This window comes from Balaenoptera acutorostrata, chromosome 11 (genome assembly GCF_949987535.1).
Source record: "Balaenoptera acutorostrata chromosome 11, mBalAcu1.1, whole genome shotgun sequence".
Taxonomy (NCBI): Eukaryota; Metazoa; Chordata; class Mammalia; order Artiodactyla; family Balaenopteridae; genus Balaenoptera; species Balaenoptera acutorostrata.
In genome coordinates this window covers 4,532,350-4,559,723 of record NC_080074.1, presented here as the reverse complement: position 1 = coordinate 4,559,723, position 27,374 = coordinate 4,532,350, and the positions used below count along the sequence as shown (strand labels likewise).

General features: G+C 49.1%; 1 protein-coding gene and 1 long non-coding RNA gene across 9 annotated transcripts in view; one reads left to right on the top strand and one right to left on the bottom strand.

Moving 5' to 3' along the window:
- Positions 1 to 1,160, bottom strand: part of LOC130709225 (uncharacterized) — a 7,760-nt gene extending 6,600 nt beyond the window's left edge. The window contains exon 1 of the long non-coding RNA XR_009009727.1: positions 1,112 to 1,160. This is a non-coding gene — a long non-coding RNA (uncharacterized LOC130709225). The remainder of the gene's footprint in view (positions 1 to 1,111) is intronic.
- On the top strand, positions 392 to 27,374 carry FAM118A (family with sequence similarity 118 member A). Of its 8 annotated transcripts, none has more exons than XR_009009725.1 (10): positions 392 to 582; positions 10,503 to 10,629; positions 11,408 to 11,663; positions 14,878 to 15,099; positions 16,874 to 17,002; positions 18,230 to 18,515; positions 20,180 to 20,212; positions 22,078 to 22,161; positions 23,073 to 23,279; positions 26,178 to 27,374. XR_009009725.1 is itself a non-coding variant. In XM_057556684.1 (10 exons), the coding sequence occupies exons 3-10, from the start codon at positions 10,583 to 10,585 to the stop codon at positions 23,750 to 23,752; spliced, it is 1,155 nt and encodes a 384-aa protein (XP_057412667.1). In that variant the 5' UTR covers positions 392 to 582; positions 8,636 to 8,775; positions 10,503 to 10,582; the 3' UTR covers positions 23,753 to 26,146. The 8 variants fall into 8 exon arrangements, 6 of the variants coding, with proteins under 6 accessions (XP_057412667.1, XP_057412671.1, XP_057412670.1 ...); XR_009009726.1 differs by lacking the exon at positions 26,178 to 27,374 and adding an exon at positions 23,655 to 23,676; XM_057556684.1 differs by lacking the exons at positions 23,073 to 23,279; positions 26,178 to 27,374 and adding exons at positions 8,636 to 8,775; positions 23,655 to 26,146.

The window sequence follows — 27,374 nt, the reverse complement described above, 5'->3', positions numbered from 1 at the left end:
TGGCCCGGGTCTGGACCCAACTCGGGTTGGAGAATAGAAGCTGTGCATGAGTGTGATGCAGAGCCTGGCTGCAGAGAGGCGCCTCCGATTGCACTTAATGGTCTCTATGTCCCTGCAAAGTGCGCCCATTTTGCAGATGAAGCTGAGAACGCGCTGTGAGCAGCTGCAGGCGGAGCGCGGACGAAGTCTCGGCCCAGCGAGAGCCCTCCGCGCACTCGACCGCGCCTGCGCCGGAGATGGGGCGGGGCCTCGGGGGAGGGCGGGGCCAGCGGCTCGGGAGCCGTTGGTTTTGGGGCGGACCCTTCGCGCGGCGAGGGTGGGCGTACGAGGCAAGGTTTCGCCGTAACGCCGCCGCCGGCCTCCGTGGGAGTCGTCTGCTCCGGCTCCGGCTCCGGCTCCGGCTCCGGCTCCGGCTCCGGCTCCGGGTGCGCGCGCCGTCTTCCCACCCGCAGACCGACTTCCGCCCGGCCCCGCCCAGCACGAGGAGCGCGCGGCCTCCCGGAGCCCCCGGAGACTTGGACCGCTGAGCGGGAGGAGGCGGCGGGAGCGCGAGCTCCGACCAGCGTCTCGGCGGCGCCGCGGGTGAGCTGGCTGGCTGGGGAGGCCCGGCGGTGCCGGATGGAGAGCCCCTCAAGACCCCCGGCCTCTCTCGGGATCCACGGCCGCCTCAAGGACCCCGACAGAGCTCGGTTCCCAAGACCCCCGTCTCACCCGCCCTCGGGAGCCCCAGCCCCCGAGACCCTTTCGGAGTCCCCGGCCACCTCTGGCCCCTACACCTTCAGGACTCTCGACCCCCCAAACCCAGGATTTCCCCGAGACCCCGAGACCCCCTGAGGCCCTCCCGCCGTTTCAGGGCCCCGGGACCCCTTAGCATCCTCGGTTCCAGAAACTCCCCAAGATTCCCTCAGGACCCCCGAGACCGTCCCTGACTTTCCCATCCCCGGGTCCCCTCAGAACCCCGCTGGGCCGTGAGGCCTTCCGCGCCATCTCCCCCGGCTCTTTGGGCCGCCGTCCCCACCCTCGGCGTCTGCCCTGCCCTCTACCACCTGCCCTGAGGTTCAGTTGCCGTTTGGCTCCCTCCTAGCTGGTGTCGAGGCTGGGTTTCTCAAACCTGAGGCCCGTGGACCAATGGGGCGTCCGTGAAAGTGCTCCTGGGGGTTTGTGAATTCTTGATAATATAAAAGAAGTAGAGGCATGAGTCACCTGATGACTCTTTGTAACCAGGTAGGGGGTGTGATCTCAGCGCGGGCCGTGGCGTCGTGTTTACTGTTGCACTGAGGCCAGAGCAGGACAGGGTTTAATTTTCATGCTCTGCGGTGAGACTCATGGCTCCACAGAAGCGCCTAGAAAACAGATCCGATGTGGTGCAGGGTGGCCCAGCTAAGTAGGTGAGGGGCTTGGGGCGGACCAGGACGCTTTGAGCTTGTCTCCTGATTTTGTCATTCATGGAGCTAATTTTTTTTTTTTTTCTTTAAATGGCTGTGGTGGGAGAGAATTATTTGGAGGAAGAAAGACCACATGAGAGGTGGAGGTGACCTCGACCCAGGGTGGTGGCAGTGAGGACCGTGGCTTCTTCAAGCACGGCTAAGCTTCTTAAAGTCTAGACCCAAAAGACTAAGTTTCCAGGAATTGGCACTGGAGCCAGAGATGACACAGCCCCTGCTCTCAGGGCCACGGTGGAGGGGGGTAGTTAAGCACATAGGTAGTTTTTATATGGCCTTGAACTTAGCTGGGGTGAGGGTCAGATTCTCAGGAAGGGGTGTTATGGAGGGCTTCTTGGAGGGGAGGAAAAGTGACAGGTAATAGGTGAGCTGATTCTTGAAGGTTGAAATCAAGAAGTTTGCCAGGGTCACTCCAGGCAAAGGGACAGTATGTAAAAAGGAGAGGCATGCCACAAAGCACATGAGATTTTGGAAACCAAGAGGTGGGCTGGAGCATAGATTCATCCTTGGGGGGGGTGGCTGGAGATGTAATACCTCCTTAATGAGCAAGGTCCTCAGGGGCTATTAGAGGGAATCCTAAGTGGGAAGAATCCAGCTTTGTTCCCTGAGGCCCTCCATGCCCTTGGCCCTTTCTTGAATTACTGCTTCTCCCATCCCCCTGAGTGAGTGATGGTCCAGCTCCCAGCTGAAGAAAGGTGGGCGTTGGTCAGTGGAGAGGAGTGAGGGAGGTGTTCCGGATAGAGGAGACCAGAATGGGGGAAACTGGGAAGCTTGGCAGAGGGCGGGGTTTCAGGCGTGGAGTGGCAAGAACGGGCTGGGCCAGGGTAGTCAGGACCAAAGCAAGAGGAGCTCCTGAAGCCCGGTGGAGGATTTGGTATTTGAAGGGAGTGGGGGGCCATCGAGGGGTTTGAGGAGGGGAGTGAAGAGGGATTTTGTGTTTTTGAACAATTGCTGGGTCTGGTGTGGGAGAATTGTTTGGAGGAAGCAAGGCCACATGAGAGGTGGAGGTGACCTCGACCCAGGGTGGTGGCAGTGAGGACCGTGGCTTCCTCAAGCACGGCTAAGCTTCTTGAAGTCTAGACCCAAAAGACCTTTCCAGCTCTTTCTTGTCTCAGCCCACCGTCTTCTGCCTGGGGACTGACGCTGGGAACTTGTTAGTCCTTTTAGGGGAGGTTTTCTTCTTTTGCCCATAGGTCACCTAGGGCTTCATCAGGGTGACTGTGTGTCAGAGTGAGCCCAGCATCCACCCCGGAGGTGCACATGTGGCACAGTGGGCAGGGAGAGGAGAGGCTGGGTCTCAGAAGTAGAACCAGATCATGGAGTGTTTGGAAGCTGGGCTTGGGGGTCCTGAAGGAACTGGAAAGCCCTTGAAGGAGAGACGAGTTCAGATGTGTTGTGTCAGAAATGTCACTTTGGAGACAGTGTGGGACCAGAGGGGCTGAAACCGGAAGCAGGGTGGCTGTCAGTCCAGACAAGTTGTGAGGACTGCAAGGCATGGCAGAGGGTAGGGATTGGAGATCGATTGAGAATAAATCCACAGGACTTTTGTTTGCTGAGGTCTGGACTTGGGTGAGGGGCAGGGAGACTCGCCCGGTACAGTGACGCTGTACAGTAGAACTTTCTGTGATGATGAAAGTGTTCTCGATCTGTGCTGTCCAGTTTACTCGACACGTGTGGCTGTCAAGCATTTAAAACGTGACCAGTGTGACCGAGGAACTGAATTTTAAATTTTATTTAATTTCAATTGATTAAATCCAGGAAGGATACCCATCGCGTGCATATGGTGTAGTGGGGATCGCACTGTCGTGGGCTCTGCTGTTTTAAGTGTTACCCCTTTTAGTGTTTGCAGCAACCCTGAGATGTACGATATTATTCCTTTTTTACAGATGAAGGAAATACAGCTCAGAGAGACAGAGCAACTCAACCCCATATTAAGTAGTACAGCTGATACTCGGTTGTTTAACTTCTAAGCCTGGACTCTTTCTGCTGGATCCTACTTCCTCCCTCAAAGAGCCTCAAGGTCTCTTTCCCAGGAGAATGATGTCCTCTCCAGTGGTGGCTTTGTTTCCCAGCTGAGCCCTCCTTATCTGTTCCCTGCTAAAGTTAACACGGACAGCTGTGTGATAAGCTGCCAGCCGGGAGCAAACAGAAAGCTCTTGTGAGCTAGTTGTTTTGCCTGAGGCTTCTTCTTGCTGCCTCTAGTACCTTCCTAATGCTGGCTGTTTCTCTTAGCATTTCTGGAAAATGAATGGAGCAAGGAAGCAGGTGAACCTGCAGATCAGCCAAACTGTGTGGCTTGGTATTTGTAAAGATAGGTCGTAAAAAGAGGTACAAATGAGTACCTTACATGAAGTTTTGGGGTCACAGTGGACCAGCTGGTGCCCGGGATAGTGGCAAGATTATGGGACATAAGCCAGGAATGAGTTTATAGCTTGTCCCCGGACTCCCTAGGGGACCTTGACCAAGTCACTGCCTCTCAGTCTCAATTTTCACACCTGTTATTTAGGGCATTTGACATCGCAGAACCTTTAAGATCCCTCCAGCTCTAAAATTCTATAATTTTAGATTTCACTGGAGGTTTACTTTCTAGAACATCTCTTATTCCTCTTGGGATGGATAAATGCTGGTGCTTCAGCATTTGGCCTCTGCATTGGTACATTTTAATAAGCCATCATTGGCTTATTGTTAAGTAACGTGTCTATTTGAGTTGTGCAGCATGTCACATCTGATGGACAAACTATTAACCAGTGACCACTTCACATGTTGGCAGTGTTCCTAGTAAAATGTCAGGTATATTTGCTTGCCCTCCTGAGCTGCACTGATGATTGGAGAAAACATGCAAGACTCCATTTAGCATGGTGGTTGGCCTCTTAAAAGGGTTTAATGTCAACGTTGGCCAGGTGAGAGGTAATAATAAGAGCCACGTCACAGGGTTGTTGAGAGCTTTACATGAGAATGCATGTAAAGTGCTTAGTGTTTGCCCTTGAATCTAATAGGGGTGTAGAAAGCATCAGTAATTAATGTTGCTTTTTGAACTAAATTGTGGCCTTTAAATTTTTTACTAGTGGCGGGTTTTGTTGTTTTCTTGGTTTGAGCTTATGTGCCCAAGCAACTCTGTTTGGAGGCACTGGTTTCAAGAAGCAAAGGAACACATTTTGATCATTACAAAATAAGGATTTTTTTCCCCCTGCAGTTTATTTTGACTGAATAAAAAGTGATTCGTTAAGTAGCATGTTTTCAAATTAAGGTTTTGTATTTCCTGTAACTTGAAGAAAACAATTCATCCTGAAGATCTCTTACTAGTAATGACTGGGTTAAGTTTTACTAGAATCCAGGTTAAATGAATATGTCATTGTGGAGAAGTAGTGTTGAACCGAAAGCTTCCTGTTGCTGAGGGAGAGCAGCTGGCTGCTGAGGTGGTTTATAGTAATAGATAAACATCTTAAGGTTAAGTGCCTTTCAGATATTGGACTCACTCAAAATCTTCACAGCAATCAGTGATGTGGATGGTGGCATTCCCATTTGACAGATTCGGAAACTGAGGTTCAGAGCGATCTCGGGGCTGGGGATATGGTGGTGTCTCCTGTCTCCAGATCCTGTGTTTTCTCCACCAGAGCCCCAGGTGTTGTGGTTTCAGGGCAAGCCTCTCCTTTGCAGTTCTGGAAGCTTAATTTTTGTCCATTTGCACCTTGTTTTCAGCTCAGGTGAACCTACTTATGCTAACCAAACTTGCCAGAAATACCTCTACCAACCAGATCGCAGATGATTCATTAGTGGTTAGAAGTCTGTCAAATGTACTTGAAAACTTCCTCTTCTTGCCCAATGATTTCTGCTTCTGTGGCCCCGCCTCCCAAGTCAACATGGGGAACCAGATTGCCATGAAAAAGGCAGTTTGAGGGAATCAAGTTAGTGTGAAGGGCAAGGAGGATGATGTTAAGGACCAGGTGTGTCAGTGTCAGTGAGCTATGGCCCCAGGCACTCCTCTGCGATGTGCTGATGGAGCCGGGAAGAGCTTGCTTTATGGCCGGAGGCCTCCACACCTGCCTGGGTGTAGTCACAGGGCAATTGGTTTGGCCTCATTTAAGGACATTCCAGTCCTTAGGAACCACACTGGCTAAGGCATTACATTTAATACTAGTATTAATATTTCAGGTCTCCTGTCTCCTGTGAGTAGCAGATTTATAAATCATTTCTTAGTGTGGGTTACTTCTGTAACAGTAGCAGAGTGGTAATACCAGAGCTAGCTGTGTTGCCAGGCCTTTACATTAATCAAGTCATTTGTAGTCACAGTGACCTGACTTTTTCCACAAATTCTGGGGCATCTTTTTCCATCACTATGGATTGGGTTCAAGTGAGTTCAAAGCGAGCATTTGGAAATTTTCATGAACATTTGCGATGTCCCTGTGTAAGGAATATATTTTGAGCGTATGTCTACTGTAGGCCCCTCTTCCTTCATTGTAATCTGGGGCTGTACAACTTGGGAGTTGTCATCTCCGTGCTCTTTTATACCACTCAAAACCCATGTGATTATTTATAGGAAGAAGTTAAGAAGTTTTCTTAAGAATATTTTTCAGGGTCCCACAGACTGGAAACTTCTAATTCAGGGTTTGTACTTAAGTGAAGGTGTAATTTATAATAGAAAGTGATTCGTTTTAAGGTTTTTATTATGCTACTTGTAATAAAATATTATTCTTTTAAAAAAAAATATTTATTTATTTATTTGGCTGCACTGGGTCTTAGTTTTGGCATGGGGGATCTTCGTTGTGGCATGCGAACTCTTAGTTGCGGCATGCACGTGGGATCTAGCTCCCCAACCAGGGATCGAACCCGGGCCCCCTGCATTGGGAGCATGGAGTCTTACCCACTGGACCACCAGGGAAGTCCCTAAAATACTATTATTGACGAATATTTTCTCCCTCCCCCTCAAAACTTTATGGACCCTTTCATTCATTGATCTGTGCTTTTTTTTTTTTTGGTCTTGATACTTTTGTCTTTTTTCCCATCCCTCTGCTCTTTCTGGCTGTGTAGAACGGTAATGAGTGCTTCAAAGAACGGCCAGTTCTGTAGATCAGCACCTGGGCCTGGTTCAGCAGGACTCCGGCTGGCCTAGCTGGGGTCGCTCACGCAGTTGTGGTTATCTGGCTGCTTGCCTGGCGTTGAGCGGTCCCTCATAGCCTTGCATGCTTGTCGAGTGGATGGTGCTGGGTTGTCAGCTGGTGTGCTCTCCATCGGTGGCCGTCCAGGAGGCTAGACCGGGCTTTAGGAGGCTGAGTTCCAAGAGGGCAGGCTCCAGTGTCAGCGTGCTTATCAAATGCTTGCTTGCTTGTTTGCCGACATCCCATTGGCCAAAGAAGTCATATGACCAAGCCCGGAGTCAGTGAGAGCAGGACTGACTACACAAGGGCCAGGGGACCAGGAGGCGGAGTTAGGGAGCTGGGGAGCGGGACTTTGTTTTGCTAGCTGTCAATAAATAGTTTGGTGTTTGTAGTTCATTCTGTTTTGCATTAGACTCAGTTTGGTGAACATTTATTTAGTGCTGGACGCTAGGGATTCAAAGGATAAGGCAGTCTCTGGCTACTCTGAAGTTCATAAAATACTCATGATCTCAGATTTTAAGCAGAAAATATCCTATTCAGACTTTTATTCATGGCTTTAAATAAAAAGGACAGGAACTGCTTATACAAATCTGTGTTGGGGCCTGATTTTGCTTTCAGAAAATGCTGATAGGTCCTTGAAAAAGAAAATGGGTTGCCATGATGACTTGGCTTTGGGCCTGCAAACTGTGGTGACGACACCATCACCAAGGAAACCAAAAGATGCAGTGTCTAAAAGGTCTCTGAAGGCTTTTGTTCCTGTTGTCTGGAACCTGACTGGCTTGGAGGAATGGTGTTGGGGATGGGAGCAGAACCCCAGAGGCTTGCCCACCTACAGAAACTTCTAGTATCGGGCACTGAGTGCTTTGTAGAGAGATCTCCTGCTTGGCCCTTGGTTTAAAAACAAGGAGAGATTTGGGGTACTTTCTAAGTCATTGTGAGATTTGGCTCGGATAATTATGCTGCTGAAAGAACAGGAAATGAGGTAATGTCTTTCAACATGCAGTGTTATAATGAACTGTAAATGTCTAAATATGGGCAGGTATGCAGTTCATCATTACATAGTTATTGTGTTGAGATTTAATGTAATTGGGTACTTTCTGTGTTGGCTACTTTGATCCTTAAAGACACCCATCGGTATTAAAGTCTAGAGGCTCACGTGCCTATTGAGTTTGGAGCATGTGCGGTTCTGTTGGAAGTGCTGCGGAGCCGGCTCCAGGCCTTCATCACGCTCAGGAGGAGAATGAGTTTTGAGCGCTTAAGCCAGCAAACCACCCAGGAGTGCAGGCTGTCACCTGTTATATAAGTGCTCAGTACTTGTAGTGATAACTTGTTCTTTTGGAAAACTTTGAAATCACTTAATTTTGGAGTTAAGTCCAGCCCACAAAAGTTTAATTTGTTCATACTTTTTTGCAGATGTGTAAATTCAATGTTGAGGTTTTCCATTTGTATCTATCTTCATACATATATGGGGCATCAAAAGCAGCTGAACAATAATTGAAAGAACTAGAGAGAGATTTTTTAAAGTTCTTCACAACGGTGACAGTTTGGGGCATGTGATTTCTTTTTTTTTTTTTTTTAATTTAGCAGTGTGGATTTTTTTTTTTCTAATATTTATTTATTTATTTATTTATGGCTGTGTTGGGTCTTCGTTTCTGTGCGAGGGCTTTCTCTAGTTGCGTCAAGCGGGGGCCACTCTTCATTGCGGTGCGCGGGCCTCTCACTATCGCGGCCTCTCTTGCTGCGGAGCACAGGCTCCAGACGCACAGGCTCAGTAGTTGTGGCTCACGGGCCCAGTTGCTCCGCGGCATGTGGGATCTTCCCAGACCAGGGCTCAAACCCGTGTCCCCTGCATCGGCAGGCAGATTCTCAACCACTGTGCCACCAGGGAAGCCCCATGTGATTTCTTAAGTCATTGGTTGACCAGTGACTGTTTAAAAAATATTCTAAAATGTTTTGTAGAGCAGGATGAGGTAAAAGACTCCTTTCCAGGTGGGAAGGAATAACTATTTTCAAGTGATGTAGATTATTTGGGGGAGCAGGATTGGGGGGCAATTGGATTCGTCAGCCGTAAGCATCTCGTATTAACCTTTCATATAGGATTGAACAGGAAGAACCCTGAGTTCCGTCCTGCAGGGGGAGGTTGAGAAAGGAAGTCTGCGGCCTCCTGAGCTCTGTGACTCCAGAGGTTGAATCCGGAGCATCTTTCCTGTGAGAGGTTCCCAAGCTTTCAAAACTCGGTCAGTTAGCAAGATTTCCTATTTCATAGCTGTTAAAACTGAGGATCGGTGAATAGTTAGGTCAGTCATTGAAATCTCCAGGCTGGGGCCCAAGGTTGCTTATACTGGGGATTATATAATATAGTGGAAAACCTCAATATTTATTCCTTACCTTAGAAAATATCTAGTAGAAAAAAACAAAAATGAAACAGTCTGACCTTTGATGACTCAGATAGTAACTCCACAGCGGGAAGGAGTTAGGGCTGAGCACCAGCCTTGGGCAGGTGACAGGCATCAGGGAACAGCACTTTCCTCGCCTACCGACTGGTCTCTTAACATTTGGGGAAAGGTCACAGACACCTTTGGGAGTTTGAAGGGCGCTCTGAACCCTTTCCCATGAGCCGGGGCGGGGGGTGGGGGTGGGAAATGTGCACAGGCACCTACACAGAGTTCTGTATACATTTCCAGGGGATATTCTTACGATCCTGTTTAGCTTTAAAATCTAAAGATGCTCATAGACTGATTAAGCCTTGTTTCCTTCCCCTGGAAAATTATTTTTGGTGACCTAATTCTAATTTAGGGGGGAAAAAAAGAGATTATACATGTGAAAAGGTGGTTTTCAATTAGTGCTGGTTAGGCTCTGCAAAGCAGGCACTTATGTATTCTGCTGACCACTTTTCTGGAAAGCAGTTTGGCAGTAATGTGCTGAGATATTTTACAGAGTTCATATTCTTTAACTGAGCAATTCTGCTTGTCAGAAATCTCTCCTAAATAAATAATTTCAAAATAGATGAAAACTTTGTGCACAGAGATGGTGGTCAGAGTGTTATAGTAATGCCCTACATTGGGGAGGTAGGTAAAGTAAATGATAGCATATCAGTAAGATAGAATTTCATGTATGTTGCTATTACATTTATATTTAGGAATAGTTTTGAATAACATAAGAGAAATGCTTTTATTAAAATGCATGAAAAAAGTAGGATATGACCTATGGTCTCAAATGATGTAAAAATTTTAAAGGAAAAAGTCTAGAGGGAACTCTAAAAATGCTAACAGTCATTGCTTGTAGGTAGTAGGATTATGGGCTTTTTAATCTTTATTTTTTTGTATATTTCCTTCTTTGCAGTAATGTTAGGTAGAGAATTGGGGGGGGAAATATGATTCTGGAAAAATGATAGAACATGGAGATAGTTTGGCAATAGAGACCTAGCTGATTCGAGAGTCGTGTTTTATGTAAGCTAAGAATTGGCCTTTTACTTCGATTATTCCTTTGGACTGGATTTCAGTACGGCCGAGGGGAGGCCTGGCGTCTCCTCGGAAGACTTGCTGGGCATGTCGTGGTCCGTCTCAGCGCACTGCTCGGTACCCTCGAGAGCTCGGATAGTCCTGTGTGTGGCTTACTTTATCGTGCCATTGCGTTGTCTTCCTTCCGTGATAAGTCGTTTGTGTTCGTGTCACCTGGAAGCGGTTCTGGAGCAGAGTCATGAAGGGGCAGTGAACACACCCAGCGCTGAGCCACTGCACCACCTGCGCTCCCTCACACTAGTTTCCCTTCGTTTTCCCTCCAGTGTTGAGCTTCGCAGAATCTGGGTCTGAGACTTTGCCTGGCCTGTTAAGTCACAGAATTAGGAATGGGGGCTTAGGAACCATTTTGGATGTACGTTTTTGTATACGATGCTTTTCAGTTATTCTAATTTAAAGAAAGCTCCAGGACCTTTTATTTTAATTCCACCTCATCTCTCTTCCAGGGTACTAATAAAGGAACTTTCATCTGGGAAGTAGAAGTCGCTTCTGACCGATTGCTTCTGAATCTCTTTAGGATTCACAGATGGATTCCATGGAAAAGACAACAAACAGAAGTGAACAAAAATCAAGGTAAATGAAGTCAACTGCACCCTCAAACAGGTGTATAGCTTCCATCACAAGTCTCCTTATATGTTATTTGGTAGTTGGGAGGGTGAGTGAAGTGAGAACACCGGCTGGGGAGGGCGTCTCCGGGGCCAAGTAACTACCCTTTGCTCCAAAGTAAGGAATGTTCGCAGAGGCAGCTGTCTTTCTGCCCAAGGAGGCGACTGTCGCCTGGCCTCCATACCGAGCAGCAGGTGACCAGAGGGTCACGTCTAAGGCCACGATTCACAGGAAAGAAACCTCTGACTGGGAGTGGGCGGGTTACACTTCTGTAAAGTGACGCAGGAGAAGGAGGTGCTTGCCGGGGAGTGGGTTGCAGAGGACCAGCATTTTGCCAGGAATTTTCTTTTCTGTCCCTGTAATCAGGGATCATTTTATCATCATAGTTTGTATTTACAAGCTCTTTGCAGTTTTAAAGGAATTTAAATTGCTGAGATTTCTTGTTCACAAATACATATCACTTAAACGTGTGCTCAACACTATGGGGGACTCGAGATCAATAAGACAGTACTGTCCCAAGTCCCTTAGGAATGAGGATAGAACATGTGAGATTAATACACAAAAAGAAAAGTACACAGGCTCCGTCTTGCGGTTAGTATAACTGGGGGGACGATGCGTGTGTGTTTGTGCCCAGCACGGGCTGTGTTTGACCAGACGCCTCACGGATGTTCCCAGACTACATTGTTTTCTTCGTGGTTGCAGTACTTCCATGTTGGCTTTCATTCTTTGCCTCCCTTGTTTTTAGTAGAAAGTTTTTAAAAAGCCTCATCCGGAAACAGCCCCAGGAACTGCTCCTGGTCATCGGGACGGGAGTCAGTGCCGCCGTGGCCCCAGGGATCCCCGCCCTGTGCTCGTGGAGGAGCTGCATCGAGGCTATCATCGAGGCCGCAGAGCAGCTCGAGGTGCTGCACCCCGGGGATGTGGCCGAGTTCCGCAGGAAGGTGACCAAGGATGGGGACCTGCTGGTTGTCGCCCATGACCTGATCCGGAAGATGTCCCCTGTAAGTCTTTTCACACAAGTGCGTCAGGTCTCACTGGGGACACCGTGGCTCTGGGCCAGGTTGGTGAATGAGTCTAGCGTTTAGATTTCTCCAAGCCTGCATCGTGTCTGTTTCTCACCGAGTTGGGCTGACAAGCCAGAAATCTTTCAGTTCATCAGAATATCGTCCCTTTAAACAGACGGGGTGCCGAGCACAGTGTGGGCTCCTAAACAGTCTATGTTAAACAGAACGTGGATAGGCGGCTTGTCTCAGGGAGGTCGCCATGCTGCTCTGGGGACCAGCCTGGTGATCTCACCCTCGTTTAGCGAAGGGATGGAGCAGCCAGGTCTGCGTTTGGTCCAGGCAGGCCAGCCGCATCCCTTCACACGACCAGGGCTTCCCAAACATTGTAAGATGGGAGAAGATGGAGCTTCTTTGTCTGCAGGTGGGAAGGATGTAGCAGAGGAAGAGTGGTTGGTGATACAGGGGACACTCACTGAGTGATGCCCTGGAGCCAGTGGGGCGGCTGCAGAAAGGGCTGAGCTCACACAGGTCACAGCCAGGTCGTCATCGCACAGGACGCACGCAGGGAGCTAGACGCTGTGGCCGAGGCCCAAGGCAGCTTTCTTCCCCTTAGGTGTGTTGAAGAAGTATAGCCGTCATCTCAGAGTTGGGGTGGGGAGATGTTGAGGGTTAGTTAACCGAGAAGAAAGCCTAAAAACTAGTACGCAGAGCTTCGGCTGCTGCAGAAAGAAACCCAAAAGTACGTGGCTTGACTGTGATTGTGTTTACATTTCTCACATAAACATCTGGGTAGGCAGCCCCAGGGGAGCGCAGGGGCTTGACAGTGTGGGGAACTCGGGCCCCGGTTTATGGCTCCGCCGTCTTCACCGTGCAGCCCGCATCTCGTACTCAAGGTTAGCTGCCCCGACTCCTGCCGTAAGTGATGTGTGCCTGCCAGCTAGTGGGAAGGGGACAGAGGGGCCGTGCGTCCTCCCTTACGGGGGCTGACATGCAAGTCACTTTGTTTTCATGGCATTGGCCGGAGTTGTACATGTGGCCATACATGGCTTTACCAGAGTCTGGGAAGTCGTTATAGCTGGGTGACGATGCCAGGTATGGGTGTCGTATTAATAAGGGGAACTAGCATCATAGGGCAGGGTTTGGCTGCTGCTTGTTTTTGTAAATAAAGTTCTGCGTTCCTTTACACAATGTCTAGGGCTGCTGCTTTCATGCTTCAGGGCAGAGTTGAGTACTGGCAGCAGAGAATGTGTGACCCGCAAAGCCTAAAATAGTTTGCTCTTGGGCCCTTTCTAAAGGAAGTTGCTGAGCCCTGTCAGGGGAGGAAGGGGCAGAGTCAATGGACCAGAGAAGGACCCCTTGGATGAGGCCATTCATTCGAATAGAGGCCGGCTAGGTTGATGCTTGTTTAATCAAGGAGATGAATATTTGGAGCTTTATCTTATTCTCCTCTTTACTTTTGTGTATTTTTGAGAACTTCCATAAAAAAAAAGAGTTCAAGTGAGGCAGTCAGAACGGTTGTGTTTTCCTCGTGTTCAGCAGGTTGGGAACAGGTACGGAGTAAGTGGAGAGTTGGTTTTCTCAGGGTTGGGGTTTTGCCCAAGGATTCCAGCAAAGCCAGGGAAGGGCGGGGAAGATGAAAGTGAATTTCAGGAGTAACTGTAGTGTTACATTATGGAATCTAGGCTGTGTAATGGGGGAAGTTAGGCTGGCGGGGGAGGGAGGACAGTGGGTCAGTGCCATGGGTCCTGGCGGGGTGAAGTCCCCTGGGAGCCGGGGTGCTAAGAGTTGGGCAGGTGGAGGGAGAGGCGGGCCAGGGGTCCTGGAAAGGGTCCCGCTGCAGGTCATGATAAGGTTAGGGGTGTGGATGGCGGAGATGGGACAAGGTCGCTGGAGGAGGGTGATGGAGGCATTTATAGAGGCTGTGACATAGGAAGGAGCAGCCGCGTGGGTGTGAACCCAGCGTGAGCTGCGACAGACGCGCAGCTGCAGAGACTCGGCAGCGAGCGGGTGCCACCCTTGCATCCTCCCTGGTTCGCAGTGTGTGGGTGCCAGGGACGTGGGGAGCCGGTCTTCAGGGCAGAATGAGGCGAAGGCTCACAGAAGCGCGCGAAGATGAGGGCTCACTGACGGCGCAGCCCAGGGAACAGCGGGGACAGCGGGCGTCTCCCGAGCGGGCAGGGATAGGAGAGTCGGAAGAGGGAGCGCCGAGCCCTGGGATGAGCGACCACCTGGGAGGACGTGGGGGACTCTGGTGGACGCTCCCGAGGCTGATGGCAGTGGTGACGGGGGCGCGGGGGTGGGGGCAGGGGCCGGCAGAGGCGTTTGGTGGGAATGCACGGGTCAGGCTCTCCCGCCCGTGCTGCTGGGCCCGGGGTGAGGCTGGCTGAGGGGCGCGCGTGCTGGGAGCGCGTGAAGCAGCCTCCTGGCGCCACACCCCGTGTCTCTGATCCCGTCACAGCACAGCTCTTCCGGGGCTGTTGTGTTCGCTCTTGCCCGCTGCCCGCCTCCCCTCGGAACCCAGCGCGGCCGGGCTCCCCCGAAGCCGCTCTGGTCAAGGCCACCAGTGACCTTTGGTGCTGCATCCAGGGGCCCAGTCCCACTCCTGACCCTGCTGGGCCTCTCAGCAGCATGACACGCTGCCTTTCATCCAGTTCCCTAGAGCAGCAAGGAGGAGGAGACCAGTGCCTCTGTGGCTCTCGCGGAGGGGCAGGGAGCCCCGGTCTTCACTGTGGTCTTCAGGGCCCCACGTGATCTGGTTCCAGGTCAGCTGTCTGGCCTCACCTGTGACACGTGCCCTCACTCCTCTCCGGAGACCAGGGCCCCTCGCCCGCCCTCAGCCCCACCTGTGCTCTGACCTCGGTGCCTCGCGCTGGCTCCTGCCCCGCTTGGACCCCCCCCTCTCCAGAGCTGCCTCCCTCCCTCCGCGCTCTGCTGAGGCCGTCCCGGGGCCGCTGGCCTGTTTACCCTCTGCCGCGCGGCAGCGAGCCCCCTTCTCTGCTGGGCTTCCCCGCAGCGTTGATCACTGCTGACGTGTTGGCACGTTACGTGCCTCCCTCCCCCAGGGTTTCAGTAAACTGTACAAGGTCAGCCGTTTTCTCTCTGTTTTAAAAAACCACTGCATCCCTGGCACCTAGAGTACTGTCTCCTGCCTAGGTGCTTGGTGGTGACTGAGAGATGGCAGTTTTGTAACTACGGGTCCACCTCTCCGTAGCGCACGGGCGACACCAAGCCCAACTTCTTCCAGGACTGCCTGCTGGAGGTTTTCGACAACCTGGAGCAGCACATCCAGAGCCCGCTGGTGCTGCAGTCCATCCTCAGCCTGATGGAGAGGGGCACCATGGTGCTGACCACCAACTACGACAACCTGCTGGAGATCTTCGGGCAGCAGCACAACAAGCCCATGGAGTCTTTGGACTTGAAGGACAAGACCAAGGTGCGGGCCGGGCGCCGGGGCGGGGGGCGGGGTAGAGGCGGAGGCGCAGGCATGTTCGCGCTGCTGCTGTGGTGTGGCACGAGCTGTCACCTCCCAGCAGAGGGCCCGTCATAGGAAAGGTGCCGTCTGCTCGCGGAGGCTCCTCTCCCTGCTGGAACGAGGCACGGAGGGCCTGGGACAGGGCGCTGCCGCCAGCCCCTCAGGACCCCTCGTCTACCTGCTCTGGCTTCCAGTTTGCTTCTGTCCTGCACACCCACAAGGGCTCTGTCATTGTAGGAGATGTGGGTGATAGGGGCTATAGTTCAGGAAAGCAAGATCACCTATAGTCCTACTGCTGTGAATTTTGGTTAATTCGCTTATTTATTAATTAACAAACTGGGATTGCAATACACGTCAAGTTTTTGGGCTGATTTTTTTCCCTTAATATTATACTGTGAGCATTTTCCTGTCATCAAGCTGTCTTTAAAAGCATGGTTTTAAATGTAATTTCATTGTGAGACTAGATTATAGTTATCATTGTGAGCATATTTTCACAACTATAAATAACGCTACAGTGACAATTCCTACACTTTTGATAAGTTCCTGGAGAACTGTTAGGGTCAAAGGGTATGACCATTTTAAAGACAAACGATGTAAATCACCCACGTGTTCTCTAGGAAGATTTCCAGTTTACACTCCTGCAGCTGTGTGAGGGGGACTCCGTCTCCCATGTCTTGCCAGCACGAGGCGTTACTAAAAAACCTAACAAAACACATTTCTCCCATCGGATAGGTGCACATTTTACGCTTTTATTTCTTTTATTGCTAAGGTTGACCACAGTTTGATTGCATCGGTTGTATTTCCTGTGCGCCGTGTGTGCCTGTGGATTTGTACGATCGCTGCCGGCTACGGCTGCTGCCTATTCCTGCTTCACTGCTGGCGGGCAGGGGGTCCCAGCCCCGCTCCACACGCAGGGACACCGAGGCCCGTTGCGATGCTGTCTTACTCGGGACCCGGGGAAGTGTGGGAGCTGCTCTTAGGCGGCCTGTCTCCCGGCGCTTGGCTGAGGAATTGTGACGGGGCCCCGGCCGACACCGCAAGCGGGCCCCCCCCCCATGACACGTGGCAGGACACCTGCTCCCGTGTCGGAGCAGCGTGGCCCCGTCTGCGGGGCTGCTCCCTGCTGTACCGAGGGCCCCTGGAGATAAGCTGCACGTGGCAGGGAACAGAAGTGCTGGCTCCTCCGCCTGCTCGTGGGGGGCTGGGGGCGGGGTTAGTCCATTTGTCTGGGGTTGTCAGTCCGGCCCGCTGACATGAAAGCCCCTGGCGTGGAGATAAAAGGAACATACGTGATGTGCATCTTCTGTATCTTGAAATGAAGCCAATTTAGAGCTATTTGATAAATTATTTTTTCTGTATATGTGTATTTTTCTGGGTGTACAAACAATGTATACCTAGCAGTAATTAAAATAAAACATGTGACTTAGAAGTGAAAGCCTTCATCATCTCCCTAAAGTCATCAGTCTTGACAGTGTGCTATAAGCTGAGATGTTAAAGGTATTTTCTACCTAACAGTCTCGGTCTCTGAAGAAGTTCTTTTCGACATGGCAGGACAGGAATAAGTAGCATTTAACACCTGAGTTTCTCTTAGGTTTAAAGGTATAATTATAAATTGAAGCATCTCTCTTACTGTGTCCCAGGTAGGTCTGAGAGGCCATGAGTCACTGTGGATATTTCCTCTTACACCTGTTTTACATACCAGCGTTCTTCCCCTGTCTGGCTTGCTCTTTGCTAGGTCCTTCAGTGGGCTAGAGGACACATGAAGTACGGAGTTCTTCACATTCACGGCTTATACACAGACCCCTGCGGGATGGTGTTGGACCCATCGGGATACAAAGACGTTACTCAAGACCCAGAAGTCATGGTATGCCCATCCTGACTAGGCCCTGGTTGTACCCCTGGGGCTGCGTGGCGGCCGCTAGCCAGCAGTGGCGGCGGTCTGAGCAGGTTCCTGGCCTCCAGGCCTCCTGCCCCTCGGGTCACGCCGCTGCTCTCAGCGCTGTCTCCAGGGCCCGGCACAGGGCCCAGCACAGGGTCTGGCACCTGGCACAGATGCTCAGTGAACGTCCCGTGATCCTCTTGCTCAGGGTCACGGTTACGTTCCTTCAGTGACTCACAGGCCCCCGCACGGTCTGCAACGCTCTTCTCTGGCCACTCCTCTCTACTCATCTTTTTTCTGTGTTCCTTCAGGCATCTTCTTCCCTTTCTCTATTTAGCAATCTCTTTTAGCTTTTAAAACCTAGTTTTAAAATTTCATTCTCTGTGAGGCTTTTTTGATATCCTGGACAAAATGAAGTGTGGAGAAACTGCCTGCTAGCTTTTTATAAACTCATTTATTATGGCACTTAAGAAGCCACGGGCCTTCACTGATTCGCTGTTGAGCTCAGCATCAGGCCCTCCCTCCCTCGCCCCTACACCCTGGGCACAGGGGTGACGCCCCTCAGTGGCACCAGTACTGCGTGGGAAGAAGTTCCTTGCCGATACTGAACCTCTCTCTGAGGTGTTTGGGTGTCTGAACTGGTGATTCTCTGCTGCGTGCCTGAGTGACCCCACTAACAATCTTTGTTTCCCTCTACGCCCACTCCCTTGGGTCATTGTCACTGGTCCCCTCCTCAGCTCTCCTGCCCGCACTCCCCAAAACCCTGTTCTTCCGAGGCCAGGCCCCTCTCCGTGGAGTTCCCATCTGTGATTCACTGAGACAGAGGTTAATTCCAGGGCGTTACATGTGCACAGCTTGGAGCTGAAAGAAAATTTCATGCCCTTATTTTATGTTTTAATCATTTAAAGTTGTACATAATTCTAGAAGATTTGAATTGAGTGACTACACTGACGAGATGGTGGGTGGGGAGGGGTGGGCAGTAGCGCATCTGCACGGATTTGGGGACGTGGATTTGGGGCCTGGGCTGTTTACCCTGGCTTGGAGAGGAAGGGGCCCCCTTCCTTTCTGCTTTTCTAACTTTGCTCCTCTGTGGCTCTTGGGAAAGGCTGGTTCGGGAGCAACGATTTAAAATCGCAAATATCTAGCTTTACATCATAAGATCCCACTCACTTTCAGATGAGCATGCCGATCTCCTCGTTGGTTCTTTCACAGGAAGTTCTTCAGAACTTGTACTGCACCAAATCTTTTCTGTTTGTGGGCTGCGGAGAGACCCTTCGTGATCAGATATTCCAGGCCCTCTTCCTTTATTCGGTGCCGAACAAGGTGGATTTGGAGCACTACATGGTTGTGCTCAAGGAGAACGAAGACCATTTCTTTAAGCATCAGGCAGACATGCTTCTGCATGGGATCAAAGTCGTGTCCTACGGGGACTGTTTTGACTATTTTCCGGGGTACGTGCAAGACCTTGCCACTCAGATCTGCAAACAGCGAAGTCCAGGTATGGGATTTTTTTTTCACTTTTCAATATACAAATCTGATAGGATTCTTCCGTTTTTTTTTTCCCCCCTTTTTTGTAGATATAAATTACATACCATAAAATAAAATTGAAAGGTAATTTTACATACCATTAGATTCACCAGTCTTCTAGTTATTATTTTTTTTAATGTCTCTGGGTACTTTAAAAATAGAAGACTAGGGTTATTGGTATGATAGTAATAGCGTATAAATAGAACGTTATAGTTAAAGCTGTGCATGTAGTTGTACGCATCTATTCGTTACAGATGACATGCCATGCTTCAGATTACCTTAACCGAGAAAGAAAACTGCGCAGCCAGCTTCATCAGCTGGGATACTGACAACCTGAAAAATGCAGATACCTCATACCTTTATCCTGTCACTACCTTTTAAAAGTTAAAACACAGCAGCACAAAATGATTTCATGAAGACTTTTATTTCTTTTTTAAATAACATCTTTTCCCTGTTCTGCTGAGTGCAACACACCTTTTAAGTAATTGTCCTTGGCCCTTCTTTGGGGAATTGATCATCTGCCAGGAATGACCAAGAGAAGTGAGCACTTCTTAAACTGGTCATTTTGCCATAAGGGCAGTTCATGGCTTTGAGTTTGGTGTCATAAAACATGGATGACGGCAAACTTCAAGAGGTCTGTATTGGCTGTCATGTCACGGTAATAGGAAACCCAGACGTGGTCACCCACACAGTGGAATTGGGTTAACCACAAAGCTGCCTGCATGTGACCGGCCATGAACTTGAAGACTAGAGATAATGCGAAGATCACGGGAACCAAATGCACAGATAATCCAGCGGTCTAGCTTCTTCCCACTAGTCCTTTTCCGAATTGCTAATAATTAGCAAGATGGACTGACTTAAGTTGCATTTACATTAATAAAAGTGTCATTAGGGTGGCAGTCAAGTTTTTTTACTAAGGGAAAGAGCAGGGAGCCGACCCTTGTGCTGTGTTACACACTGCTATGAATTTTACATTCTTGACCTTATTTCACTTTTCGTCACAGTATCCACTGCTACTAAGTAGATGATTTTAGAGCTGATGAGACAGGCTCAGAGAGTTAGTGCCCAGGTATTTTGAAGCTGGGGCTGGGGTCCTGGACCGACAGCAGTGGAACATGCCTTCAGGGTGTCCCTGCACGGGCCTGCGTGCCGGCCCGCAGGACCTCAGCCGGGGCTCCCGCGCGTGCTGCCGATGGCGGGGCCCTCCGGTCCCCACCCAGGCCCCCTTTTCCAGACCCTGGCCGCTGAGTGCATTTGACAGGCTGCTGGGGGCTGAAGGCCGTTTGGACTTGTAATGTGTGACCGCGTCCTCAGGGACATCTGAACGCGAGTTCTTGAGGTGCTTCTCCTGTTGGGAGAGGGTGTTGGGTCAGCAGCAACGGCAGTCGTGGTGGCAGCTCCCCGCACCCGTGCTGTCGGGGGCTTCACACGTCGGGGTTCAGTCCTCACGTCGGCCCTGGGGGTGGAGAGGAGGGGCGGGAGCCGGCGCCGCTGCCCCGGCGCGCAGAGCAGGCTTCAGGCTGGCCCGGGCCTCCCCCGCTGCGTCACAGCCGGCCTCGCCTCCGTCTCCACCGCCGGCCTGACGAGGAAGCGCTGTGGAGTCGGTTCTGCTGACTGTTCTCCTTTCTTCCCCAGATGCCGATCGAGTGGACAGCACCACGTTGTTCGGTAAAGCAGATCTTGGTTTTGCCAGCCTGTTTTTTGCCTACATGTTCCAGTGTTTTCCTGCTCTTACTTCTAAAATCATAGATGTGTTTCTCACATTGAATACTTAGCCCGTGTTGTGTCAAGACATCCCCGCCAGAGATGATAGATGGCAACACCTGCGTGACGGTCCCTTGAACTGGGAAGCAGCTCTGTCAAACGTGGGCCATCCACTGGTGCCAGGAATAATTTCCTGTCCTGGAACCAAGAGTCCGGGGGAATTAGAACAAGAGTCTATTTGTATCATACCATTGGGTCTAAGATGTAGTTAATTTTTTTTTTTATCGGATATAATTGCTTTACAGTGTTGTGTTAGTTTCTGCTGTATAATGAAGTGAATCAGCTCCATGTATACACATACCCCCTCCCTCTTGGACCTCCCTTGCCCCTGCCCCCCAACCTAGGTCATCACAGAGCACGGAGCTGAGCTCCCTGTGCTGTACCGCGGGGTTCCCTCTAGCTCTCTGTTTTACACATGGTAGTGTATAATTTGACCCATCCCCTTCAGAGATTTTAATTGCAAAGGTTCTAAGCATTGGTGTAAAATTTTCTATCTACTACGTGGTTGAAATGTCCATACTCATCTTGCAGGGCTCGACTCTGCCCATTTATGAGTTACCAGGTACGACAGCGCTCAGAGGCTCCCGGCGTCCACCCTGGGGTGAACTTAGTGCCAGGTTTCCCCACGCTGGTCAGTCAGTTGGGTTAGAAGGGGCTCTGGTCAGTGGAGCTGGGGACCTTGCAGCCCCGGTTTCCCTGCCCCTCTCAGCAGAGCCACAGATAGAAACTTGGTAGTGCTGCACGGGCTTCAGTTAAGGAATCGTGAAACAGGCGTGCTTAGCTTTCCGTTTCTCCCTTATCTCCGTGGGAAAGGACACATTTATTTTAGGTGCGTTCTCTGACTCCCAGAGTCATCCATTTCTCTTGAAAAAAGCATTAACTTGATAGACATCTGTAGCATATGGTAGGGATTAGTTGGTCAGTGCTTCAGTAAAATCAGATAAGTGTTTTTTAAATTAAAACAATTTTTTAAATTGAAGTATAGTTGCTGCACAATGTTATATGGTACAGGTGTACGATATAGTGATTCACAATTTTTAAAGGTTATACTCCATTTATAGTTATTATAAAATACTGGCTATTTTCCCTGTGTTGTACAATATACCCTTGTAGCTTATCTTACACCTCATAGTTTTTACCTCTTAGTCTTCTACTCCTATGTTGCCCCTCCCCCCTTCCCTCTCCCCACTGGTAACCACTGGTTTGTTCTCTATATCTGTGAGTCTGCTTTTTTGTTACATTACTAGTTTGTTATATTTTTTAGATTCCGCGTGTAAGTGATACCATGCAGTCTTTGTCTGACTTACTTCACTTAGCATAATGCCCTTCAAGTCCATCCATGTTGCTGCAAATGGCAAAATTTTGTTCTTTTTTATGGCTGAGTAGTATTCCATTGTATTCCAAGATGTATTCCACGTCTTCCGTATCCATTCATCGGTTGATGGACACTTGCACTTACTTCCATATCTTGGCAATTGAAATCATGCTGCTATGAACACTAGGGTGCATGTATCTTTTCCAATTAGAGTTTTTGCTTTTTTCCGATATATACGCAGGAGTGGGATTGCTGGATCATATGGTAATTCTATTTTTAGTTTTTTGAGAAACCTCCATACTGTTTTCCACAGTGGCTGCACCAGTTTACATTCCCACCAGCAGTGTACAAGGGTTCCCTTTTCTCCACATCCTTGCCAACATTTGTTGTTTATGTTCTTTTTGATGATAGCCATTCTTAGATAAGTTTTTTAATAAAAGTTTTCATCTTTCAGGTAATGCATGCCAGGACTGTGCAAAGAGGAAGTTAGAAGAAAATGAAATTGAAGTTTCAAAGAAACTCAGACAATCAGATACTGGTATAATGTCTTATCTTTTCTTTTTTTAAAAAATCTTGTTTATTTATTTATTTATTTTTGGCTGCGTTGGGTCTTCATTGCTGCGCACAGGCTTTCTCTAGTTGCAGCGAGTGCGGGCTTCTCATTGTGTTGGCTTCTCTTGTTGCAGAGCACGGGCTCTAGGTGCACGGGCTTCAGTAGTTGCGGCACGTGGGCTCAGTAGTTGTGGCTCGCGGGCTCTAGAGTGCAGGCTCAGTAGTTGTGGTGCACGGGCTTAGCTGCTCCACGGCATGTGGTATCTTCCCGGACCAGGGCTCGAACCCGTGTCCCCTGCATCGGCAGGTGGATTCTTAACCACTGCGCCACCAGGGAAGCCCTGTAATGTCTTTTCTATTTTGCAGATTGGCCTTATTTGGAGGTGTTTTCAGTCATAGTGGTTTGCTTTAATGCCCCAGCCTCTTGGTCGAAGGAATGATACATAGATCATTCCAACTGCCCAGAGGTTCCTACTTTAACAATTTCTGTTTATTTAAGTTAGCATGTTATTGAAGAAAAACTCGCCAAGTACACAAATTGTAAGCAGCCCAGTGAGTTTTCACAAAGTGAATACACGATTGCGAAAACTCACTGGTTACCTCCAGTTCAAGAAACGAAACGGTGTCAGGAGCCTGCCCCCGCCTGCCCCAAGCCCCATCACTTTTTAGTCACTCCTTGACCAACTGAGGGTGACCACTATCCTGATTTATGTCACCTTAGTTTCCAGAGAAAACCACTTTAAATCATGTGTTTTTTGTTACCTCTATCACTGAATGAGATTTATTTAAACTATTTAAATATTTAGTTGAACTGTTTATTTAAATAGACAATCTCTGTCACCCCTAGGAAAGGGGATCTAGCTCACTCTTACCATTCCCTCCCTCTCCTTTTTGCAGGTTTCCATAGTCTGTACTTTCTCATTCTTTAAATAGTGCACTTATGTTTTCTGACTTCTCAATATGAAGATGCAGCTGTAACGGCCCCTACCCTTCTCGCCTCCCCTTCCTCGTCTCACTTTCCGAAGCCCACCAGCTTTTATATCGTCAGTGATGATCGTCATGGTCACGGACTGAGGGGAAAGAAGCCCTCCAGTTTGTCTATAGGTCGGTTCTAAAAGTTGGAAAACAATAGTTGCTTAAAAACACCGGAAGTATTTTTCCTGGTTAGCCAGCTGTGTGTTGTGGTCATGGGTCCAGTGCCATGACTGCTGTGGCAGCTGCAGGATGTGTTCTTAGTATCAAGGTCCAGTGTGTTTCTTTCCTTAACATTCCATTAATCATGCTCCCATTTTTGGTCGTTGCATATTGGTGGTGTTTGTGTTGCTTTTCTTTTTGGGGGGAGTTTCTAGATTCTTTTCTCCTTGTTGTCCAAAAAAATCACATTTCACAACGTTTTTAAATGTACGTATTCTCTCAGTCATACTGCCTCTCATTTTCCGTGTCATCCCCTGACCACCTGCTCGTCCTGGACTGCTGCAGCCGTGTCACCCTGGAGCCCCCTTCCTTGCTGTCCTGGATTACCGCCAGGTCTGCCTTCTGCCCGCCGCACCCACTTCTGCCAGAACCTCCTCCGGTAGCTCCCCCGGCCCCCGCCCCCCGAGGACCGGCTCGTCACTGTTGGTTGGAGCATGGGATTCTTCATTCATGACTCCCCCTTGGAACTCCACTGTCTTAAGTGGCCAGGTTTCCTGTTGAAGAGGGTCTGCTGCAACCCAGATCTCTGTGATTTGTAGGTGACCTATTCTTTCTTTTCTGGAAGCTTTTAGGATCTTCTTCTTTCTTGATGTTTAGAAACTTCCTGAGGATGTGTATAGGTGAGCAAGGTTTTTATATACCTTGCTCAGTTTTTTCTTCCCTCCAGTTCTGGAATAATCTGTCTCCTCTGTTCCCTCTTCCTTCAGTCACATTAGTTGGGACCTCCTGGACTCATTTCTACTGTGTTTTCTCTAATGTCTTAATTTTCTTCAAAAACTTTCTGGAGGATTCTCAAAATATGTTCCACCCTTTTCTTTTTAATTTTGGGTGTTAAATTTTTATTTTGGGTGTTATTGTTCATTTCTGAGAGCTCTTGTTTTCTGATTTAGTTTTTCTCATAGCATCTGTTGTTTTAGGACTATGGTATCTTTTCAAATCTCTAGAGATACCAGAGACTTCCCTGGTTATCTGACTACTCTATTCCTGAAAACATTAGAATAGAGGATTTTTCGATAACAGAGTTTATTTTTTATTAGATAAGAAAACCTCAGTAAAACACTCTTAAACGCCAATATAATAATCTACCAAGAATTTCGGAGAGCTATGAAGCATTTAACATACTACCAGTTACTTACATAACATTTAAATTAGGTCCTCAGTGCATATGTTTGAGCAGTACTGTGATACTGCATTTTCCTTCTACACCACAAGGAACGTGTACTGTTGAAATAGTTTGTTATGGATACAAAAATTCATAATAAACGTTAAACAAATAAGCAAACACGGCAGGTTTCTCAGTGGCTGCCTGCAGAGTGAGTTGGGCCCGGTGGGAGGAGGAGACAGGTGAGGTGCTGGCTCCTACTGGCTGGCGGTGGTGGTGGTGAGTGTGTGTCGGTGAGCCTTTTGAGGGGCCGGCTGAGTTCCAACTGCGGCTGACACTGCGCCCACCCCCCTTACATTCTGTACAACTTCAGTGCACGTATCTTTAGAGGAAGAATTCCATTTTGATAGTATTTTGGATAAAATTCTTTGAAGTCTTTTAGCAAATATTTGGATTGTGAATCCAGTAGTTAGGGACATCTGTAACTAAACTAAAAAAATAAAACTAGTGTATGTATGTATGTATGTATGTATGTATTTATTTAATTTATGGCTGTGTTCCGTCTTCGTTTCTGTGCGAGGGCTTTCTCCAGTTGCGGCAAGTGGGGGCCACTCTTCATTGCAGTGCGCGGGCCTCTCACTATCGTGGCCTCTCTTGTTGCGGAGCACAGGCTCCAGACGCGCAGGCTCAGTAATTGTGGCTCATGGGCCCGGCCGCTCCGTGGCATGTGGGATCTTCCGGGACCAGGGCTCGAACCCATGTCCCCTGCATTGGCAGGCGGATTCTTAACCACTGCGCCACCAGGGAACCCCAAAACTAGTGTTCTTTGAGTTGTTCCCTCCGGGACAAGAGATTCTCTTCCTCTAGTCTCCTTCCTGCTGTGTGTTTCCCCCATGTCTGGGGCTCCTCAGTTGCCTGCCGGCATTTTAGAAGGTGGGCCCGGGTGACTGTTCCGCAGTCGGCTGTGTGGATTTGCCGGCGCCGCTGCTGCATATGCATAGCTTTCCTGTCCCAGGCCGCCCTCTGAATTGGTGGTGTGTGCATAGGGCAGCAGAGCGGACTGCCTGGTGGACTTTGCTCCAGAGCAGTGGGCAAGCCAGTCTGTGGGCTCCTCGGGGATCCCCTGGATGCCAGCACCCACACCAGCAGCCTCCTCTCCAAGCAGGTCTGTCTGTGTAGAGAGCGCCCTCTGGTCTTTCTTACAGAAAGCTTTGTCCTGCTGTGCATGTGGGTGAGACCAAGGTTCACCTTCTCAGTGCTGCTGGCCATACCTGCAGGCGGGAGGGCTCAGAGCAGCACGGCAGGCTCCCACCTGCAGGCAGTCCCGTTGCGCACACACCCTGAGCCTTCACTCTTCTCTGCAAGTCAGCAGGCTCCCGCCCTGTGTGCTGAAATTGCCCCTCACTGTTGACAGCCGCCCCCTCTTCCAGTCCACTGAGACGGGGAAAAGCACGCACATTCATGGGTCGAGATTTCCATGGAGCTTTGCAAATCTAATGTTATCATTTACTTTGGTCCCGTGGTGGTATTTATAACTCAGAAAGCCATTTTTAGACAGTGGCCACTATTTCCATTCTGGAGGTATTTTCAAAGTCTTTAGCACATAAGAAAAACCATAATCAATTTTTGAAATAAAAATCCCATTGCAGATACTTTTTTAAGATCAACTTTAATGTTTTGGTATTCCTTTCTTTTTGTTTAAACAGATGATGCTGGAGGGTCTTGAAATCTTTAAAACCAATAAAACCTGCAACTTGAAAACCAGCCTTCTGTAACCACAGTGCCATCTCAAACGATGAGGAATGTTAGAGAACTCCACACAGGACCTCTTGATCTTGAACCGTCAAATACCCCAAAAGAGCCATGTGGGTGTGTGGCCCTCAGAGGCTGGGTGAGGGAGTTCCGCATTGTGTTGAACTGCTTGGGAGGTGACGCATACACACGGCAGGTATCCTTTGTGAGGACAGATACACAACTACCTCAGGGACCAAATCAATGGGCAGGGACATACCTGGTATTCCCGACTCCCATTTGATATGCCCTGTCAGGTGGTTTTTTTCTCTAATAAAAGGGGGAAAGTAAAGACTGTCCAAGCAACAGTAGTTGCCAAAGAGAAAATAAGACACTAGACACTTAAATCTTATAATTTTTGTGGAAACATCCATTAGTGTAGAAAAAAAATTAGTGTGTTTGTTACATTGTTAAATAGTAAAGAAGGAATGGAAACTGGAGGCACTGAGAGCGGTATGTTTTAAGAATGACTTGACCTGTAGGCTTCTTTGGAGTTGTGTAATTTCAGTTAGTACTTGGTCTCTAAAGAATGGCAGGTCTAACTGTTACTAAGGAGTGAAGTCTTCAGGAGCCAGAGGGCCTTTTCAAAAGCACAGGTCAGTGTCCAAGTGTGTCATGCGATGGATAACTGAGAAATTACAAGTGGAGCACAAGACCAAGTTCTAAACTTTTAGTTCAATTCCAAGCTTTCCAAGCCTTTATTCTATGGGTTAAGGTCCAACCTTTCTGTTCTTGTCTCTTAAAATCCTCTCCCCACAGCCCATATTAAAGGATTTGCACAGAGTGAAGTAGGCAAAACTTGTCAAGGGCCTGTTAACACTTTAGACGTTGTCAGGGTTCGCGCAGGGCAGATGGCATGCTGGGCTGCGTGCTCGTGCCCAGGGAGTTGCTCTGTGGCCCTGGTGCTGTCCCTGCTTGGTTTCTGTGTCAAGGCTGCCTGTCTTGTAGCTCCCCACGGGTTTAGGGAAAGTGAAGCATGAAGTTGGGATGTGTAGGGAATGAGAGAAAAGCCAGAGAGTTGCTTAAGACCTTTTTTGTTTTTTTCTTTTTGAAGCATGGAAAACAAATCTTTTATGTTATTCTGGTCAGAAATAAAATTTTATCTTCAATTC